The sequence below is a fragment of the Labeo rohita genome, chromosome 13, assembly GCF_022985175.1.
Source record: "Labeo rohita strain BAU-BD-2019 chromosome 13, IGBB_LRoh.1.0, whole genome shotgun sequence".
NCBI classification, from domain to species: Eukaryota; Metazoa; Chordata; class Actinopteri; order Cypriniformes; family Cyprinidae; genus Labeo; species Labeo rohita.
Window position 1 is genome coordinate 12,958,842 of NC_066881.1, and position 21,350 is coordinate 12,980,191.

The 21,350-nt window shown below is 36.0% G+C and overlaps 1 protein-coding gene across 2 annotated transcripts; it reads right to left on the reverse strand.

Annotated features, from left to right (window-relative positions):
- On the reverse strand, positions 1-20,918 carry gabra2a (gamma-aminobutyric acid type A receptor subunit alpha2a). 2 transcript variants are annotated; one of them, XM_051126765.1, is made up of 10 exons: positions 20,585-20,918; positions 20,118-20,202; positions 17,969-18,084; positions 16,960-17,027; positions 9,132-9,352; positions 6,792-6,874; positions 6,553-6,696; positions 6,318-6,470; positions 3,753-3,955; positions 1-1,025 (listed from the first exon to the last, which is right to left on the reverse strand). In XM_051126765.1, the coding sequence occupies exons 2-10, from the start codon at positions 20,186-20,188 to the stop codon at positions 729-731; spliced, it is 1,356 nt and encodes a 451-aa protein (XP_050982722.1). In that variant the 5' UTR covers positions 20,189-20,202; positions 20,585-20,918; the 3' UTR covers positions 1-728. The 2 variants fall into 2 exon arrangements, with proteins under 2 accessions (XP_050982722.1, XP_050982723.1); XM_051126766.1 differs by having other exon boundaries at positions 20,118-20,237.
- Between the last annotated feature and the right edge of the window lie 432 nt (positions 20,919-21,350).

Consider the following 21,350-nt stretch of genomic DNA (forward strand, 5'->3'; position numbering starts at 1 on the left):
TTGTGGTGCTTCAAACAAACTCATTGAATCATTTACCGTCAAACCATGTGTGGGTGTGTGCTTTCACTGATGATGCATTGCTTATGGCTGAGAATCAGATGCACAGGTGCGTGATATGCCTGAAAGCTAATCAACTTTGATGCAAGAAAATAAAGTGCCATATTTAATTTGACTTGAAATGCTACATCAGTCAATATAAAGGTGCAGTGATCTGTCTTACAGATACTGTAGTGCAGTTATAACAAAACAACATTGCTATCACATTTAGTATGCGCTTCATTTTAAACAGTATGTCGTTTATGCACAATACCTGTGAGCTTATTTCATCATTTAGCCAAAATACTGACATTGACGTAAACACTGTTTAAATGGAGGTTGATATTTTATAAATATGCAATACACAAATGTAGGTAAATAAAAAAATAAAAACAGAGGTCTGTATGAAAATGGCAGTAAACACTGCATAAAAAGGCAAGGAAAATCAGTTAAACACTCAGAGATCACATAACGACATACAAAAATAAAGCTGTGGGAATAAGTTAATTCATCCTGTTAAAGTATACTCAGATGCTCTTTGTCCTGGCAGTGTTTAGATTGTAAATAGGCAAGCGTTCATTTCTGAATACTGCGATACAGAAACATCAAAAGTACACTGGAGAATTTGTACAAAAACTGCTATTATAATTTTGTAGTATAGAGGAATGATTGTATGTGCAATAGCTAATGGCTCACTGGGAGGGCACCATGTTTTTAATAACAGGTTCTCTGTTGAGATACGTAGCCCAATAAACCAGGTTAAAACTGCCGAAAAGCACTGGAAAGATGATGCGGGACATACGGTCGATCTTGCTGACGCTGTTGAAGGTCTTCAGTGCCTCTTTAGCCACTGGCTGAGCTTTACTGGGCTCCGGTGTGGCGCTCTTAGAGACGGTGGGCAGAGCCGAGTCCTTCGCAATGTGGGGCGCGTAGTTTGCCACAGCGACTGCATATGCATTGTTCTTCTTAATAACGGACGTCTCTTTTTTCTGAAGTCAGACGAAATTGGTTAACACAGTGCTGCATGTACATTCAATGATATTAAGCTAAACGTTATAATAATTTTAAAGAAGACATCTGCTTCCAGAACAACAATTCACAAATAATTTACTCACCCCTTTGTCATCCAAGATGTTCATGTCTTTCTGTCTTCAGTCGTGAAAAAATTATGTTTTTTGAGTAAAGCATTTCAGTATTTTTCTTAAGGACTTCAATTGTGCCCCCGATTTTGAACTTCCAAAATGTAGTTTAAATGCAGCTTCAAAAGGCTCTAAACGATCCCGGCCGAGGAAGAAGGGTCTTATCTAGCAAAACGATCTGTCATTTTTTTCGGAAAATAAAAATTTGTATACTTTTTAAGCACAAAGGCTCGTGTAGCACAGGCTCTGCGATGCACATACTACTGAATAACATCGAAAGGCCACATGGAACGTAGGCGGAACCACAGACCCAGTATTTACAAAGCGAACACGCAAGTCAGTGCAAGTAAGTCAAACACTGTTTACAAACAAAAGGTACAATGTGTCGGACGATTCTGAAGTTGTAGGAGAAAATAACATGGAGTTTTTCAACATACTCTACCTTTCTGAGCCGGAGTACACAGACGATGAATTTTGGATTACGTTTGCCGCTGATCGACCCACGCTTGTGTCACGGAATACTCTTTTGTCTTGCTGTCTATATACCTGTTTGCCATTGTCTGACCCTGCCTGCTATGACCATGTCTTTGTCGATGTCCCTAAATAAAAGTTTGCAACTGGATCCGCCCGCTTCACGTCGTATCTCTCACTCTGTAACAAATGGGAAGTTTGGATCATTTTAACAAATCTTTTTTCATTTCATTCATTTTAGCAAAATCTGCATCACGTGACAGTCCCATAAGATTAACGAACGACTCGAAAAACCTGAAGACTCGAAACAGGTGAACTAATTCCAGTACTGAACCTAATAGGATGTTGCGCATGTGCGACTGAACGAATCACTCCCCGAGACGACTCGTTCTTCCTGAGTCACATTAAAGATTCATTCAAAATGAATTAATCGTTCAAGAACAACCCGTGGACACGCATCCCAGACCCTGTGCTACACAAGCTTTTGTGCTTAAAAAGTAAACCAATTTTTTTTTTTCAAAAAAAATGGGCGATCGTTTCACTAGATAAGACCCTTCTTCCTCGGCTGAGATCGTTTAGAGCCCTTTGAAGCTGCATTTAAACTACATTATTGAAGTTCAAAATCGGGGGCACAATTGAAGTCCATTATATGAAGACAAATACTGAAATGTTTTCTTCAAAAACCATAATTTCTTTACGACTGAAGACAGAAAGACATGAACATCTTGGATGACAAGGGGGTGAGTAAATTATTTGTAAATTGTTGTTCTGAAAATGGACTTCTCCTGTAAGTTATTTAAAGGGGACATTGGATGCAAACTTTACATGGCGTTTGCATATACAGTAAAGCGGTGTGTGTGTGACACAACCACCCCACAATGAATCCATTCCCTCCTTTTTTGATCCCTGAAAAACCTGAACAGTGTCAATTATCAAGCTGTTTTAATTTTGTGAGCAGTATGATGTCATACTGCTCAGGCTCCACCCACGACAGCTGATAGACTGTCCTGTATTAGCATATCTCCGCTCTCAGCCAGTTGTACGCTGTTTGCCATTTTCTCTACGCTCAAGCAGCTGTAGCGACAACGTCTTGTAAGCAATGCAGGTGTTTTGTAGTTGTGAGCAAAGTGAGCAAAGCTCATTATCATTTAAAGAGGAATGCACCGAAATGAGTCGCAGTGAACAGAGGTGTTTTTGACAAGGTAAAAAGAGGGTTGTTTTACGCGACCATTCAGTTTTAAGCAAAGTATGTTGCGGACATTTCATGACAACCCTAAAGAATCATATCAACTGTGGAAAAGAGGCATCTGATGTCCCCTTTAAGTAAAAGAGAGACACACAATGTCAGATAATGTTCACAGAGATGGGAATTTAAAGGTACAGTTTACCCAGAAATTAAAATTTGCTGAAAATGTGCTCACCCTCAGGCTATACAAGATATAGCCTGATTTGGAGAAAAGCAACATTACATCACTTGCTCACCAATGGATCATACATCACAGAATCACAATAATCCACAAGTAATCCACACCACTACAGTCCATCAATTAACATCTTATGATGTGACTATATCATACATGTTTGTAATAAATCCATCAACTTAAAACATTACTTCTGGTTAAAACTGGTCCTCTGTCCATAATATTGCATTCTCCAGTGAAAAAGTTGACTGAATCAGGAGAGAAATATGCACAGATCAAGCATCGTTTAAAAGCGAAAATGGTTCTAAACAAATATGATTTTGATGTGCGAGGACTTTTTACTGGAGACATTTTGGTCAAAAATGACTGGAGTTGTGTTTTTATCAGCTGTTTGGACTCTCATTCTGATGGCACCCATTCACTGCAGTGGATCATCTGGTGAGCAAGAGACATAATACTATATTCCTCCAAATCTGTTCTGTTGAAGAAACAACCTCATCTACATCATGGATGGCCTAAGGATGAGTACATTCTCAAAGCAAATTTTCATTTTTTTCCTTTAACTGTACTGAATTAACAGTTGGTTTCCTTCATCTAAATAACTCCTCTTCTCAATGACAATAATCAAAGCTACCAGATGTGCTCCACTCCAAAATCAAAGCCCAGTCTGTGTCGTCATGGTTACCTTATCATTGACAATGCTCTTGCCATCCCATGCCCAGCCACGTTTGGTGAAGTAGTTTACTGTGGCAAACTCGATGAGAGCAGAGAAAACGAACGCGTAGCACACAGCGATGAACCAATCCATGGCTGTGGCGTAGGCCACCTTTGGTAAAGAGTTTCGAGCGCTGATACTCAGAGTGGTCATCGTTAGCACTGTAGTCACACCTAGAGCAAAAGAACCAAAAAAAGACTCAGTGAGCGCTGTACATACAGATACCGCATTAGTGCAGCATGCCTCGCTGCAGATAATTACCAGCATTTATGTCGTTCACTCATTTGTGGAAGAGACAGCACAGATGTACACGTGTAATCACAAATGCCCTGGGCTAATGAAACTGTGTTCATTTCAGCAGTCAGTCATATGCCCTAAGTGGACCTCCTGTTCTCATTTTATATAGATGACCTTCCTTTTTTTTTTTTTTTTTTGTAAACAATTTTAATGAATTTTTGCATCCTCCGGGAAAAATAAATCAATCCAAATATAGTCATCGTTATAACAGATATTAAGGAGAAAGCATAGGAGAATGCATAAAATGCTACTCTTTTTTTAAAAATCTCTATTTTATGTTATTAATCAACTCAAGACATTTCTTTCAGGTCGATAAATAAAGGAATTTTTGCCAGATGATTTGAATGAGCTCTATTTGAAAAAAAAATGGAATGGAAACAAAAAAAAAATAACGATAAATTGACTTTTATAATGATACAAAATGACTTTTTACTCCAAAGACTTAAGTGCAATACATTCTGTTAAAGCTGAATGATTTGGGGAAAAACTTGAAAATTTTGAGTTTGCTCATTACAACAAACAGATCAAACCTCTTTCAGTAAACATGAAGTGAATGAATTAGAAGGAAAAAATTTTCCACATTGCCACAGTTTTTGACCCATTCAATACGACTATAATAGAGTAATAACTGATATGATTTTTACTGTACTTTATTACTGAATAAAACGATCAGAAATATATTGTAATAATGTTATTATACTATAAAATGACAGTTTATCAGTTATTTAAAAAAATAATAATACTTTTATTCAGCAAGGATGCATTAAATAGATTATATGTTACAGTAAAGGGATTTATAAAATTTCAAAAGATTTCTATTTCAAATAAATGGGTAATGGCTCATTTCATAAATTACATATTCAAATACGGTAACACTTTACAATAGTTCAATAGTTAACATTAGTTAACTACATTAGTTAACATGAACTAAAAATAAACAATACTTCTACAGCATTTATTAATCTTAGTTAATGTTAATTTCAGCATTTACTAATGCATTATTAAAATAAAGTTAACATTACTTAATGCAATGTAACTAACTAACAGTGAACGACTGTATTTTTAACAAAGATTAATAAACAAATGTATTGTTCATTGTTCGTTCATGTTAGTTAATACATTAACTAATGTTAACAAATGACACCTTATTGTAAAAGTGTTACCTAAAATTAAAATAGAAAACAGTTATTTTAAATTCTAATAATGTTTCACAATATTATTATATTTTTTTTAACAAATAAATGAATTTATGGTGAAGGATATATTGTATTAGTGTTATAGTTATACTATTAAAAAAAATAGTGTTTAAAAATATAATTTTATAGTACAACTATAAAACTAAAACACTAAATTTCTTTATTTTCAAATGTTAAACCATTGTGATTTTGGCTGATTTACTGCAAATACATATCCATGTCATGTGCAATCTGTGCTGGTGCTGCACCGCATCATGCATAATTCAGTTTTGCCACTGAGATTTTTAAAAATTTCATCATGGCAGCATTAACTAATAAAATGATGACCAAATGATCATATAATCAGCATTTTAAAGAACCAGTTTAGGTGCGTGGATCACAGTGTGGGAGTGATTTTGTTGTACAGTCCCTGTAAAGTTTACAATACACAGGTAGTTTACTGCATCTCCCCCCCGCAACCAAGCACTGATGCAAGATGTACAACTGTGGTGTGCAAATTGCGTTCAGCAATTCATGAGTGTTTACCTCATTTGCATAATTCCTTTAGTGAACTGGCCACTAAAACAACAAAGCGTGTGAATAAACGACGCTATCAGCGTTTCATTCTTAGCGAATTCCCTCTGTGAGTCTGTGTTTAATTTAAATGTGTTCTCTGGATGCTAAGGCTTCCTCCTACTGAATGAACAAAAATACACACATTTATGCACATAAGTGCATGAACAAACTTTTCACCTACAAAAACACAGAAATACACATGGAGGCCAATTTTTCTAGCTGTTTGCCTTTGCTCGCAGCCATATCAAATTGATCCCTTGAGTTCAGAAAGAAATTGAAACAGCTAGGAATAATCAAAGAATGTACACATTCTACATCAGCTTCCATGACTGCATCAGTAATTTAATCAGAGCAAAAAAATCAGCATGCTAAATTCATTTCGCATCGAAAACATGTACACAGCCAAGCCAACAAATAAATATGTGGCGTAACTGAATTAAAAACCTTTCCACATTATGTTCTGATTACACAACAAATGCTCACCCACCAAAAACTGTGCGTGCTGGGACGGACTCTCGGTTGAGCCAAAAAGAGACTTGGGATAAGATGACGGTCATTATGCAAGGCAGGTACGTCTGGATCACAAAGTAGCCAATCTTCCTCTTCAGATGGAAATGGGCAGTCATCACTGTATACTCACCTACACAGCAGGAGAGAGGCAAGAACGGCGGATAAGAGCATATGGATCCAAATCATTTTGTGACTGCTTGCAAATGTCTTACCAGTACTGGACTTGATGGTTTCTTTGCCAACAGTCTGTCCCATTAAGTCATACTGGTTAAGTCTAGATCCGTCTGGAGCTACTTCGACCGACAGGGTGGCATTACGTGTCCAAACATACGTCACCTCTGTCAGAGTGTAAGCATCTACAACCAGACACAGTATATTTTAATAAAACCCAAAGGGCAGACAGACATTAAGCATCATGGCAATAAAATAAATGATTAGCATTTTTGCTTACAGCTCCCAAATTTAAGCGGGCATGAATGGAAGTCCATTGGAAAATCCTCAAGGTGCATTGGGCATTCAGCTTGCACTGTCAACCTGCAGAAAATACACACATTATACAATAGTCACCCCTCAGAAGTTATGTGTCAATTTAATTAATTTAGTACTTTTAATTATAAAAAATCATATACACTGCCCTCTAAAAGTTTGGAAACACCCCTGGCAAAGTGTGGTTTTGGACGATATCAGCATAAATCCTTATCATTTTTTGGTGCAAATATATTAAAGTAACTTGACATTATCATTGAAGACCAGCAATAATAATTTTCATTTTGATTACATAATAATGGCAATATATACATGTCACAGTCAGACATGCCCCTTTGCCAGCTGTGATGCCTGGTTACTGGTTTAAACTTGGCCCAGGTTTTTAAAATATTTTTGGGTCAGCACACCTTAATAGCCTCAACAATTGATTGCCAATTAAGTTTAGAATACAATGAATTTAGGTCCATATTATGCAGAGCTGTAATAGCTGCTAATGGTGGATATTTTGATGAATCGAAAATGTAATTTTTTTCTATGTATAAACTGTTTATGTAATAAAATATGTTTTCGTAGTTTATGTTGTCCCTTATACGTGCAAAATTAACACAAATTAAAAAGGATTCATGCCAGTATTGTCCAAAACCCCACTTTTCTAGGGCGTTTCCAAACTTTTGGAAGGCAGTGTATTGTATGAAAAGGACATTTAATTACAATATTCCCACCGTCAGAGCAACTGATAAATTTAAAGCATCCTTGCTAAATAAAAGTATTAGTTTCTGTAAAATTTTACTTCAAGCTTTTGAATGGTACAGTGTATAATGTTACAAAAGCTTTTTATTTCAGATAAATGCTGATCTTTGGATCTTTCTATTCATCAAAGAATCCTGAAACAATGTATTAACTGTTTTAAATATTGATGATAATAATAATAAATGATTCTTGAACAGCAAACCAGCATATTAGAATGATTTCTGAAGGATCATGTGACACTGAAGACTGGAGTAATGATGCTGAAAACTTAGCTTTAAATACAGGAATAAATTACATTTTTAAATATATTTAAATAGAATGCAGTTATTATAAATAGTAAAAATATTTCAAAATATTACTGCTTTTGCTGTATTTTGGATCAAATAAAAGCAGGCTTGGTGAGCAGAAGAGACTTCTTTAAAAAAACATCTTACAAATATCTCACTGTTCAAAACTTTTTGACTGGTAGTGTATATAATATAATTTTATATATATTTATATATATATATATATATATATATATACATATATATGTGATGTGATCTGGGAAAAGCGTCGGAAATTCGAAAAAAAATAGGTTGGATGTCAATTTTTTGTCACAATTAAGTTTTCATTAAATTATTCTTCTACAACATCTTGTCTACCTTCTCTGAAAATATCTTGGTGAAATTCACTTGTTTTGTGCAGAAAAATAGCAATTTAATTGCAGCAAGCAGAAGTGACTGTGTCTTTCTCTTATGTTAAAGACCGTGCTGCAGAGGTGCTTTCCCTTAACACCACAACCACACCACTGTTTTATGCACAGTGCAGGAACAGTTGCACTGCACTGGCTTTTCTTAATGTAAACTACATGGTAGGCTGCATTATTCGTGCTATCTAAACATACAAGGGGTGATCAAAATTTCGGAGACTATGCCTATGATAAACAACAAAAAAACAGACGTTAGTCTGTTTGTGTAATGATGCAGTATAGGGCTCCTGACTTGACAGACAGCTCTTGTTAAACCTGTGAATTGAAAGTGAAAGCCGTCTCACTTTCAAACCTGTTTTTCTCAAAATTCCATTCCTGAAAATCATCGCTATCAGCCAACTTTAGATAGCCATAATTTTTGTTACGTTCAAGCTTTCATATGGTATCAAAACCTAAAAAAGGTAAAATGCCAAAAATGTTTTTTGTTTATGCATGTAAATTCTATATATACATAATTTGTTTTGGTTGTGATCACAATTAATCATTTGACAGCTCTAAAAAAAATGTGTAAAACAGTTTTTTGTTTTTTTTAGGCTTTTCTGTTTATTGTGACTTTTTGTTATGTCTTTTGCAATCATTACTTTTTGTAATGATTTACTCTTTTACCTCTATAACATCTTTCAATTATCTTGATTTTGGTGACTTTTCTTAGCAAATATTGATATGTATGTGATTTTTGTTTGCGCACACCTGGCAAATAAAGCTAATTCCGATTCTGATTCTGATTAATTATGAATAGTTCAATGAATTAATCAGCATATCATGTAATTATTTTGATTAATTTATTTGATAACTCAGGGGTACCTCATGGTGTACAGCAGAGTACCGTTCTCCATAATCCGCAGTAGTTTGTTAGGCATGGTCATGTTGTGAGCCACAGATTTCTTTCCGTTGTGAAAGAAAGTGTCTGGAGTCCAGATCTTACTGGCCATCAGGTTGTTGAGACGCAGGATGTTCATTGGCCCGTTAAACTTCAGCCGCTCGTCTGTCCAGCGCTGACGGAAAAACACATCCACAGTGTATTCCTGAGAACAGAGAGTGACATATCAGGGGCTTTTGGAGATCAGAGTGCAATAGTGCAAGACATTCGTCAGTGCTGATGTGTGCATCTGACAGTACCTGACACAGAAAACGTGTTTTCTTTCAATGTGGGATCCCACAGTCTAAACCCACTAATGCTACTGTTATTCTAATTCAGTTGTATTTTTTATCTAAAATGTATGATCAGGATAACTATTTGAGTAAAGAGCTAAGGTTTATTTACTAAAAATAATCATTTCATTCATCAACAATGCATTTAACTGATGAGACAGTAGAGGCATGACATAACAAAAGACTGCTGTTCTTGTGAACTTTCTATTCATAACGTATCACAGTTTTCAGAAAAATATTAAGCAATACTGTTTTCAACACTGACAATAATAAATGTTTCTTGTGCAGAAAATCAGCATATTATAATGATGAACCCTGAAGACTGGAGTAATGATTTCGAAAATTCAGCTTTGACATCACAGGAATACATTTTTTATATGTTGTAAATAAATGTTAAAGGGGTCATCGGATGCTAAGTTTACTTTTACATGTTGTTTAGACATTAATGTGTGTTGGTGTATGTACAAATCTACCCTATAATTTAACAGTCCAACCTCCATGTTTTGATGCCGGAGCAGGGGTGTAAGTTAGACAAGAATTGAGCAATTGAGGTGTTGTGTTGCTGGATGTAATAATGAACATAGTGGTCATTTACGACATCTGAGCCGCTGAAGATGCAGTGGATTACATTTGTTTGGCAAGGGAATGCGCCTCCTGATCTACATATATCCATCTATGTTCACGCAAATCATTCATGATCCAGCTTCACGCACAAAAATAATTTTTTTATGAATCTTTGCGATCTCCTTTCCTAATAATATGTGTTAGTTAGCAAGTTTAGCGGCTAAACGCGACTAAAGTAAACAGGCTCGTCACTCCACAGAGAGAAGAGAGGGGCGGGGCGAGCAGAGTTCATTTGCATTTAAAGCAGCCTCGAGCAGAATGGGATGATTTTTGCAGAGCTGATTTTGACAAGGTAAAAAGGGTGTTGTTTTACACAACCATTGGGAATTTTTAACCAAAGTATATTATAGACTTTTCATTAAGACCCTAAAGAATCATATCAACTCACGGAAAATGGGCATCCAATGACCCCTTTAAATAAATTACATTTTACATTTATTAAAATACAACACCGTTATTTTACATTGTAATAATATTTCACAATATTACTGAGCATAATAGAACATTTTTTTTACCAACACCAAACTTTTCAACAGTGCATATTTTAGTATGTGTCTCAGACTTTGGATGTCATTGCAAATCTTTCAAAGACAGCTAAAAGAAAAGTAGGCTGAATGGGCTCCCTCAGTAAGTGCCAGCAACTTTTCAGTTCACTCAATATGTTCATTGTCTGTGTATAATGTGTGTGTTTCATCTTCCTCTCTATAGTACTAGAAAGTGGCAAAGTGTCAGAAGCGCTTCACATCACAGCATTATATCCCAATCCCTCGGGCACTGCGCTGCCATGCGCCGACCCCCGGGGTGAAGGCGGGCATCCAGTTTCCATGGCAGCACAGAGACAGAAAAACACAACGTTATGTACGTAAGAGATAATACTTATTCACTCCCACACGCATACAGGAAAGATAATATTGTGTGACAGTACATGATGTCGCTGGAGCGCCAGGACTTCCCAGCACTCACAGAGCCCATCTGTAATGCTTCATTTCCTTCTCGTTCTTCCATCTATCCTCCATCAGCTTTCACAATGTCACAATCATACTGTTGGAACAAACCTATTATGGGTCCATACTAAGTTAATTCCAGTACTATTATAAAATCTGAAACCTTCAGCTCGAACAAACTTTGAGGAAAGCTTGCCTGGTCATTTGATTTTCTTGCTAACGTCTTGCAACATTACCCTCCATTATGCAGGAGTCCCACAGAACTCCTCAAGCAAATAGACAATACTTGTCACTTTCCATTCTGTCATATCATAACCACACAGCCTGAAGGGAGTGGCACAGTAAGACTGATAAAAATAACCTGCTTTTGTGTTCCTCCATAGTATATGTCTATTTTAAGGCATTATAATGTTCAAAGGAACATGAAATTGTGGAACACTAAAACAAAGACGGATCATTTGAAAGGAAGTGTGCAAAAAGCAAGATTTATGTGTTACAAACACTAGATCTAATACTAAAGATTTAGTATACACTCTTAAAAATAAAGGTGCTTTAAAAGGTTCTTCACAGCGATGCCATAGAAGAACCATTTTTGGTTCCACAAAGAACCATTCAGTCAAAGGTTTTTTAAAAAATCCATCTCTTTCTTACCTTTTTATAATCTGAAGAATCTTCTTTTACCACAAAGAACCTTTTGTGAAATAGAAAGGTTCTTCAGATGTTAAAGGTTCCTTATGGAACCATTTAGACAAAAAAGGTTCTTCTATGGCATCGTGAAGCACCTTTATTTTTAAGAGTGTATCTGTGACCATATCAACATTAGTTATAGCAATATTTTTAATTCTTTAAACTTTCTTCTAAAACCGATGTCAGGTAATTTTACTATCCTGGACATTACGTTGTTCTGATGGAAAATTCACTTGTATAACGTCATGGATTCAGTTTTTTAGCAGTAAAGTATAAAGTTACAACATCAATCATCTTAACATGTTAACATGAAATGTTGCGATCTGCATAGGCCATAATTTTATCTCTACAATACACGGTCAGGAATTAACTTTTCCATTAAAGTGCAATATTTGCTCCCTAGAAGTGATTTCCAAGGGCATTTTTCCATTTGTGAAGGCAATTTTATAATCTCCTTATTATTATAAAAACAATACAATACAATACAATATTTATTTCTAAAGCAAATTTAAAAACAACCGGAGTTGACCAAAGTGCTGTACATAATAGAACTAGCAAAACAAGAGTATCAAAAATAAAAACAACAATAAAAAGCAACAATGGAACAGAGATCAAGGAGTATTAAAAGCAAGAGAGAAAAGATATGTCTTTAGAGCAGACTTGTAGGCAGAGATAAAAGGGGCTAATCTAATATGGAGCGGTAGACTGTTCCAGAGTTTCAGATCAGCAATTGCAAAAGCTCAATGACCTCGTTTCTTAAGTCTAGATCTAGACATGACAAGTAGACCAAGATCTCAGTCTTCTAGAAAGGGTGTACGGACGGAGCAGGTCTGTAAGGTACTGAGGGGCAAGAGGGCTTTATAGACGAATAATAGAATTTTAAAATCAATTCTATATTTGATGGGTAGCCAGTGCAGTGCAGATAAAATAGGAGTTACCGACTCATACTTCCGGGTGCCAGAGAGCAATCTAGCAACTGCGTTTTGCACTAGATGTAGACGAGAGAGGCAAGACTGAGAAACACCATAATAAAGTGAGTTACAATAATCTAAACAAGTTGTTACGAAGGCATGGATCACTGTTTGAAAGTTACTCTGTGATATAAAAAGGTTTCATTTTATAAAGTTGATGGACATCTAACACACAATTTTCTTTTTCCCCAAATAGGATTATTTCAGTTTTATTTTCATTTAAATTTTGAAAAATTGCTTGAGAGCCAAAGCTTTAGTTCTTCTAAACAGGCCAACAGTGGTTGTAAGCCATTTTATCATTATGCTTTAAAGGGGTGATCTAATGGATCTTTTCGAAGGATTGTGTTTATGGGGTGCAAAGCAGCATGTCTTTATGCTTCGTTTTTTAAAAATCACATTATTTTTCAAATATTTTACCTTTATTTTACACTGCTTTTCAGCTAGTATAAAAACGACCAGTTGATTTCTTCAGAAGTTCGCAATGGCCTCTGATTGGTTAGCTGGCCGAGTGTGTTGTGATTGGCTAAACCACCTCTAGTGCGCGTCTAAACGTCTCGCCCCTCATCAGCAGCATGTGCCCCGGTTGTATTGTAAACAATGGCGTCGTCAATATTGCTTATCAATTTGAGACCGAATGAGACACAGAGAATATTAGTAAAGAGAATCATGCAGAACTTGTGCAAGCACAGCTCTTAATGGTAGGCCTATGTTTTTTATTGTCTCATACTTTTAGATATGCTGTTATTATGCTATTCCTTATGCTAGCTTTTAATATACGGTTTTATCATGTTTAAAGCTTTAATACAGAATGCCAACCGCATACACATTCGTGTTTAACGCTCGTCATAGCTATGTGAAAATAAGTGTATAAGTGGAACAGTTCATCGTTGGAGCAGCTGAGCTGATCCGAGAGAGAGAGATGCAGAGCAGAGTGTGTGCAGAGCAGGGGATGAGAGGAACATGATTGAGAACTGTTGCTTTAGAACATTGATTTTGAAACTTGTGAATCCATTAGAATGGTTAGAATCGCGATTCATACAGCATGTGAATATATTTTACGTGCACCCCTAGTCTTCTTCCTCTTCTCCAAAGCAGCGCAGCATTTAAGCACCCTTCGTTGCATGTTCCCGGGGGCGGGGTTATCTGGGTGTATGATGTCATTAACCGGGAATTATTTCGTTGTAGTCTCTTACCAGCCGTTCTCTGTAGGCGATACTATGCTAATTTTGTAAAAGACGATTTCTCCATTTGCACTGAACTTTGAGCTTCGTAACTTTGCAGATTTTGTATATGCTCACACAGCTATATTACACACTAACAAAAGTTAAAAACCCCCTTTAAAGGAAAATAGATCTGAGTATCATCAGCGTATAAATGAAAGGATACTTTGTTTATTAAAAATGGAAGCCAGAGGACGCATGTACAAAGTGAACAATACTGGCCCAAGGATTGATCCCTGTGGAACTCCACAATTAAGTGATATTCTAGAGGAGGTCTGATGACCAATACGGACACTTAAACATCTGTTGGTCAGATAAGAACGAAACCACTGTAAAACTGTGCCACGAAGGCCCACAGATGTCTCTAAACGTGTCAACAGGACATCGTGATCAACCAAATCAAAAGCAGCACTCAGATCTAATAAAACTAAAGCCATGGATTTACCAGAATCAGTTTCTGTGAAAATATCACTTGAGACACTCAAAAGGGCAGATTCAGTGCTGTGTAAAGCTTTGAAGTCAGATTGAAACATCTTAAGAACAGAATTAAAAACCATATGTTGTCTAAAATGTCAAATTAACCCAATTACTTTAATAAATTGTTTAAAACAATAGACAATTTAATTGTCAACAATAGACAGTTTAAAATTCTATCTAAATTATACATGTAAAAAAAACAGGAGCTCATAGGGCTGCAATATTATGACAAAAATCATCATTGTAGACTACTGCTCTTTATATTGTCAAAATGATTATTAATATCAATATAGAAAATGTCACCCCATGAACTATTCTGTGTGTTTTGTTTAGTTTCCTACGTGTCCCATATGCCTTTTGATCTAGTTTTCCCTTGTGTTTTCCCATGCCCATATTTGGTCTTCCTGTTCCTGTTCCCTGATTGTTTCCAATTTGACTACAGGTGTGTCTCGTCTTCCCCTCATTAAGTTGTGTACTTAAAGTCAGAGTTTCTTGGTCCAGTGTTTATTGTCATATTCTGTTTCTCTCTGTCTTTGTTTTTGGTTATTATTATAGTCTGTTCTTTTTGAATTATATCTCCTTGTCTCCTCGTTTCCCTCCTACACACCATGACAGAAAACAATGTAAAACATTTTTGTTTTGTTTTGGGCACGTCACATTCTGACTTCACAGACAAACATGCAGGTCCATGACATTAGCCAAGTCTAGCACTAGTTATGGAAAAACTCCCACTTATAATCACTGAAGCTACTAAATTAATCTTTAGTTTTTATCATATCTGCACTGTTTTGTTTATGAGGGAAACAGCTCTAGCGTTTCAGCACTGACTAATCTAAGTGCCTTTGATTGGCCAATGCATTCCAAAGTTCAACAGAACCACATCTGGTTCGTGAGCAGCACATCAGACTGATTTCCACAGGATCATGTGACACTCACGACTGGAGTAATGATGCTTAAAAATCAGCTTTGCATCACAGAAATAAATTACATTTTAAAATATATGTTATATATGTTAAATATATGTTAAAATGTTACTTTACCTAAAAATTAAAATTCTGTCATTAATTACTCACCTTCATGTCGCTCCAAACCCGTAAGACCTTTGTTCATCTTTAGAACACAAATTAAGATATTTTTGATGAAATCCGAGAACTTTCTGACCACTGAAGTTCGTAATTTTATGAAGCTATGAGAATACTTTTTGTGCTCAAAGAAAACAAAAATAATGACTTTATTCATCACAAGGTGCAGTGCATCCAGGTTCTGCATCAGAAAGATGGCTCCTGCTTCAGCATCATCACACGCATGCATCATGATACACTGTAAAAAACTATTTGTTGAGTCAGCTTAAAATAATTTGTAACCTGGCTGCCTTAAAATTTTAAGTTCAGTCAACTCAAAAAAGGTTTATTCAACTTGAAATGTTAAATTATACTAAGTGACAACTTAGATATCTGAGTTGAATCAACTTCAAATTTTAAGGCAGCTGGGTTACTTACCCATCTGTTAAGTTTAGCAAACACAAATATCTAAGTTGTTACTTAGTACAACTTAACATTTCAAGTTGAATAAACTTATTTTAGTTGTCTGAACTTAAAATTTTAAGGCAGCAGGGTAACAAATTATTTTAAGCTGACTCAGCAAATTGTGTTTTTTATTTTTTACAGTGTACTCTCGTGAACGTGGCGAAGATTGACATGGAAGAGAAAAATTGTTGAATGAAGACGTTATATTTGATTTCTTTGCACACAAAAAGTATTCTCATAACTTCATGACATTACGGTTGAACCAGTTTGATTTTAACAATTTCCTTACTACCTTTCTGGGCCTTGAACATGTCAGCTGGCAGTCATTGCTGTCTATACAGGATCAGAAAGCTCTTGGATTTCAACAAAAAAAAATCTTAATTTGTGTTCCAATGATGAATGAAGGCCTTACAGGTTTGGAACAACGTAAGGGTGAGCAATTAATGACAGAATAAAATAATGCAAATCTCTCTAGAGTTTGACAGGTTACTGATCACAGGTTACTACAGTGATGACTGGAGAGCTGGAGATACGTTGCAAATTCAAGCAATGTACTCAGGTAAATCACGATTTCCCAAGAGCACCCACAAAAAGAAAAAAACAAGACAGAAATACCAAGTGTGATGATCGCTCTGACATAATACAGTCTTTAAGAACAGGGATTTTTCTACTCAAGGATAGTGAGAGTGTTCAGTGAGGTTTAGAAAACACACCACTGGCCAGTAAAAGATGATAAATAATGAATGAATGAATGAATGAAAAATCCCATTTCTTCCATCTTTTTCTATATTCTAAATATTTGAGAGCAGACCGTGTGAAGTGGGGGAAAAAAGAAGTACTGAGAAAAGCTTTTAGCCAGCAGCAGGTACCAAATGCTATGAATAGACAACAGATGGAAAACAAGGATTGAGGGAGATGTGGTACAAAAGGAGAAAAAGTAAGACAACCAACAGGAAAATGTCAAATATTTTTGACAAATAACACTATACAGTACACAAATACTCTGATGTGAAAGAAGGAATGTCTCTTACCATGTCTGTATCTGATACTGGTCCGAAACTGGTCACATAGATATCGGTCTTCACCTCCGTCACTCGATCTAGCAAAAGGAAGCTCCAATTTACAATGTTATCAACCAGGAACTCAATCTATAAGTCTAATGTGCTATATTCAAAATTGTGAATGACTTAAATTTCAGCCTGCTCTTCACATTAAGCTATTGTAGGCTTCATATGACTTGGAATATAGCAGATGAGTCATGTGTGCTTTTATGATGGTGTTTTTTGAAGCTTGATAAATCACCACTTTCCTGAATGGAAAAAAGAAGCCCAGATATTCTGCCTGAGATCTCCTTTGTGTTTCACAGATGAACGGAAACTAATTTCAGGTTCAAATGACATAGAGGTGAAAAAAAGATGACAATTTCTTCGTATCTGAGTGCACTATTACTTTAGCTTATCTTTAGTGGAACCATGGCAACCCTTCATTCTGGCTCTTAGCTCGGGCGCACGTCCGCTGACTCCTGTGTATGCGTTTTTGTGCTAGTCTCTGTAAATCTCAAAAAGGAAACGCTCACAAGAAATCTATTTGGCTCATGGTGGGCGTCGCTTGATCCATGATGTCTTTTATGTTGCCAAGCTCAGAGCTTGCAAATAATAGCAAGGGCCACGTAAATATATATTAACACTGACACAGGCAGGGTTTGATGATTGTTAAGTGGAGATGAGATTGTTGGAATTGTTTTCCTCTCCGTCAGTCAGGCGTGACTCTAAATTTCTCAGGTCATCAACACCTCGTTATAATTAGTTTATCAGTGCAAAATCAGGTCAGAGTGACAATGCACATAAACAATGAGTCACTTAAATGTTTTACACATAAGGACATGTTTTTTTTTAACAGAAACAACACAAACACAGTAATTTTGCTTATTAATACATCAGGTGCTGTAATACCAGCTTCAGGAAATGAGGTTTCATTGAGCTTGTGTGGAGTAAAATAACACAGCACTAATTCCCTAATCACACTCGTAGGTGTTCTTACCTCCGAGACCAGGTCTCAGCCTGTTGTCGTAGCCATCAAGCAGCCGGTCCAAGATCCGCGTGAAGAGGGTAATGTTGTTTTTGAAGGCATCTGAGCCAGACACATCTGCCTCAGAACTACACAAGATACATCTGGCATCTCAAAAGTCTGTTACATAAACATACTTATACACAGTTGCATGCAGAGAAAGCTGTGCTCTGCACACCTTGTCTAGTAAAGTTATGAGAGAACGACCATCTGGCAAAAGCACAAAAATGACAGCTGTACCAAAACACCTGAGACTTCATCTTAGCAAGCTTGTCTCAAAACGGCCAATCTACTAATGATTCTCTTTAGGTGTGTGCATATTAGTTTATATAATTAGCTATCTTTTTTTTTCCCCTAATTATTCATTTTGTGACCATAAGTATGTATTAAAATATTGACTTTTTTGAAAATTTGCATAATGTCATCATTTAGTTGCAACTGAATAGCATTAGAGAAATATTCAGTATAAATGAAGGCCAATCACAAGTATTTTAATGTTAGCTGCCACAGAAAAAATTCAATTAAAATAAAATAAAAAATGAATTCCTTATTAAAACATCAGGGTTAGCATGTAGAAACATTTTGCTCGTATTTCTGTTAAAGCACTTTTATAAATTCTTACATAAAAATGAATAGGTATTTTTTATATTTAACATTGTCTAATCACCGTTCTTGCTGTGGGACTATGCAGGTAACTGACTAGTTATTAATCACCAGTGTACTAATATTTGTACGTCATCATGAGCTAAAGACAACAGAAAATTTGTGTTTAGACTGTTTCTGGTTAATTTTTGCCTTTGAACATTATGGATGTATTTAAACAACTGGTACAGGAGATGAGTTTATGTTCTTCTGATACAAGAGAATGGCCTGCTCAGTGGACAAGGAAGTTATGTCACCTTTCCACTGGCATCCTTGCATGAACATCATGTGAAAGTTACAGGGTTTACAGGTGTTACTTGCGGTTTGTCATGACAAAAAAAGTGAACAAGCGATTGTATCACACTAGTCTTACTTGTGGAAATAAACTGTATGCATTTATTACCTATTGCCTCGATAACTTCTATTCCAAGTTGCTTTACCTATTATTATTATTATTATTATTATTATTTGAAATCAAAATGATTATCTGCGGTGATAATTCAACATGCTGTCTATTGGGATGAATTTTCATTGAACTCAAAACATTCTTTTAAATTCTGATTTGTGACTGTGGATCACAAAACCAGTCATAAGGGTCAATTTTTGGAAACTGAGATTTATACATAAAGATACATCTGAGAGCTGAACAAATAAGCTTTTTTTACTGATGTATGGTTTGTTATGATAGGACAATATTTGGTCGAGATGCAACTGTTTGAACATCTGGAATCTGAGGGTGCAAAAAGATTTAAAAAATTGCCTTTAAAGTTGTCCGAATGAAGTTCTTAGCAATGCATATTACTAATCAAAAATTAAGTTTTGATACAGTAGGAAATTTACAAAATACCTTCATGGAACATAATCTTCAAAATACTTAATATCCATAATATCAATAATTTTGACCCATAAAATGTATTTTTGGCTATTGCTACAAATATACCCATGCTACCTAAGACATTTAATTGTGTATATTAAAGGTACAGTTCACCTAAAAATTAAAATTCCATCATTTAATCACCCTCATGTCCTTCCAAATCTCTATGGCTGGCGTTCTTTTGTGGAAGGAGTTTTTGTTTTAGAAATGTTGGCAACCAAACAACATTGGTGGCCATTGGCTTCCATTGTATGGACATACAAAACAAAACATAAAATACAAGTATCCTTTAGAAACAAAAAAAGTCATACAAATTTGGAACAACATTAGGGTGAGTAATTGATGACAGGATTTTTATTTTTGAGTGATGTGATATCGCACTAGGCTATTCATTTTTGTCTATTTCAATACTGTTTATTTTTGGCAACACTGTAAATGGTGACAATCATATCAAAAGCTGTTTTGACTGACTTTGAAAGAGAAAAAGAGGGAGAGAGAGAAGTTGTAATAACCACACGTTTGTTGGACAGAGTTGGGCTTAACCTTGAAAAGCTTAGTGAAACAGAAATGCTCTCTCCCTTAAGAAAAAGTCTTTGTTTTGCTTACCATGCACGCCATAAAGCCAGCAGAAATATGTGGACTAGAAATCCATGCGAATGACCCCATCGCCGATTCATTGTTGAGTTATTCCCTGCCAAAGAAGTTATTTCAGTCTTCAAGTCAGTCCTAAAACGTATTTATGTGAGAATAAATTAAGGCAAAACATGATTTCCAGTGACACTTATTTCCGCTTGTAAGCGTTTTGCGTTTGTGCACACGCATCTCCAGAGCGCGCACTAATGTCACTGAGCTGGAGCCAGACAGCGAGCCTTTGTGTTTCAAAAGTTTTACATTTTGAAACTGTTGCAAATGTAACAACCAGACCTAGACTGCCTTTACATTTTAAATGAGATCAATTGATACTGTTTAAACTGCCGCTGCTTATCTGTTCGGTTAAGTTTGAATGTTTAACATTTTCACAGCCTTAAAATACTGATCGATAATTTACAAAAATGTAAAACATCACAAATTACCTTTGGTTCACCAAAGCGCAGCTCCTTTGAGACAAAGTAATAAGAAAAGTTGTGCCCCTCAAGCTTGCGCTTCCAGAAGTGTCTCATCCATAGATTCACGGAAACTCCCAGGGCGCGCGCAAATGCATATAGACCGGTGGCACGGTGAGCGTAGGGATAACTGAGGTGTGCCTTCTTCTGTAAATCTTTACCGAAACAATCCACAGGCGTCCCCTGGTCGCCAAGACACGCAATCCGTCTTTATAACCGGAGCTGCTCATCTGAGGGCTGAAGCTGCTTGTATGAAATCCATATAGGCGTGAGCCCGGAGAGCATCAAGTAGCCAAAAGACGCAAGAGGGGACACCGGGTCCTAGAGCGAGCACAGCTCACACTTCTGCCCGCTGGAGAGCGCATGGACATCATATGGACTACACACCAGTTCCACCTGTTGTGTTACATAAATATTAGTAATAGCCAAAAAATCAACTCTGTCATCATTTCTCACCCTCATGTGTTTCCAGACATGTATGACTTTGTTTCTTCTGTGAAAAAAATAAAAGTTGTTTTAAAAAAACATTTAGTATATAGTATTTCTTATAGATGTTCAAACGTTAGTTGTAAGCTCACCAAGGCTGAATTTATTTGATTGAAAATACAGAAATATTTTGAAATAGTATTACATTTTAAAATAACTTTTTAAAATGTTTCTTGTGTTAATATATTTTAAAATGTCATTTATTCCTGTGATCAAAGCTGAATTTTCAGCATCATTACTCCAGTCTTCA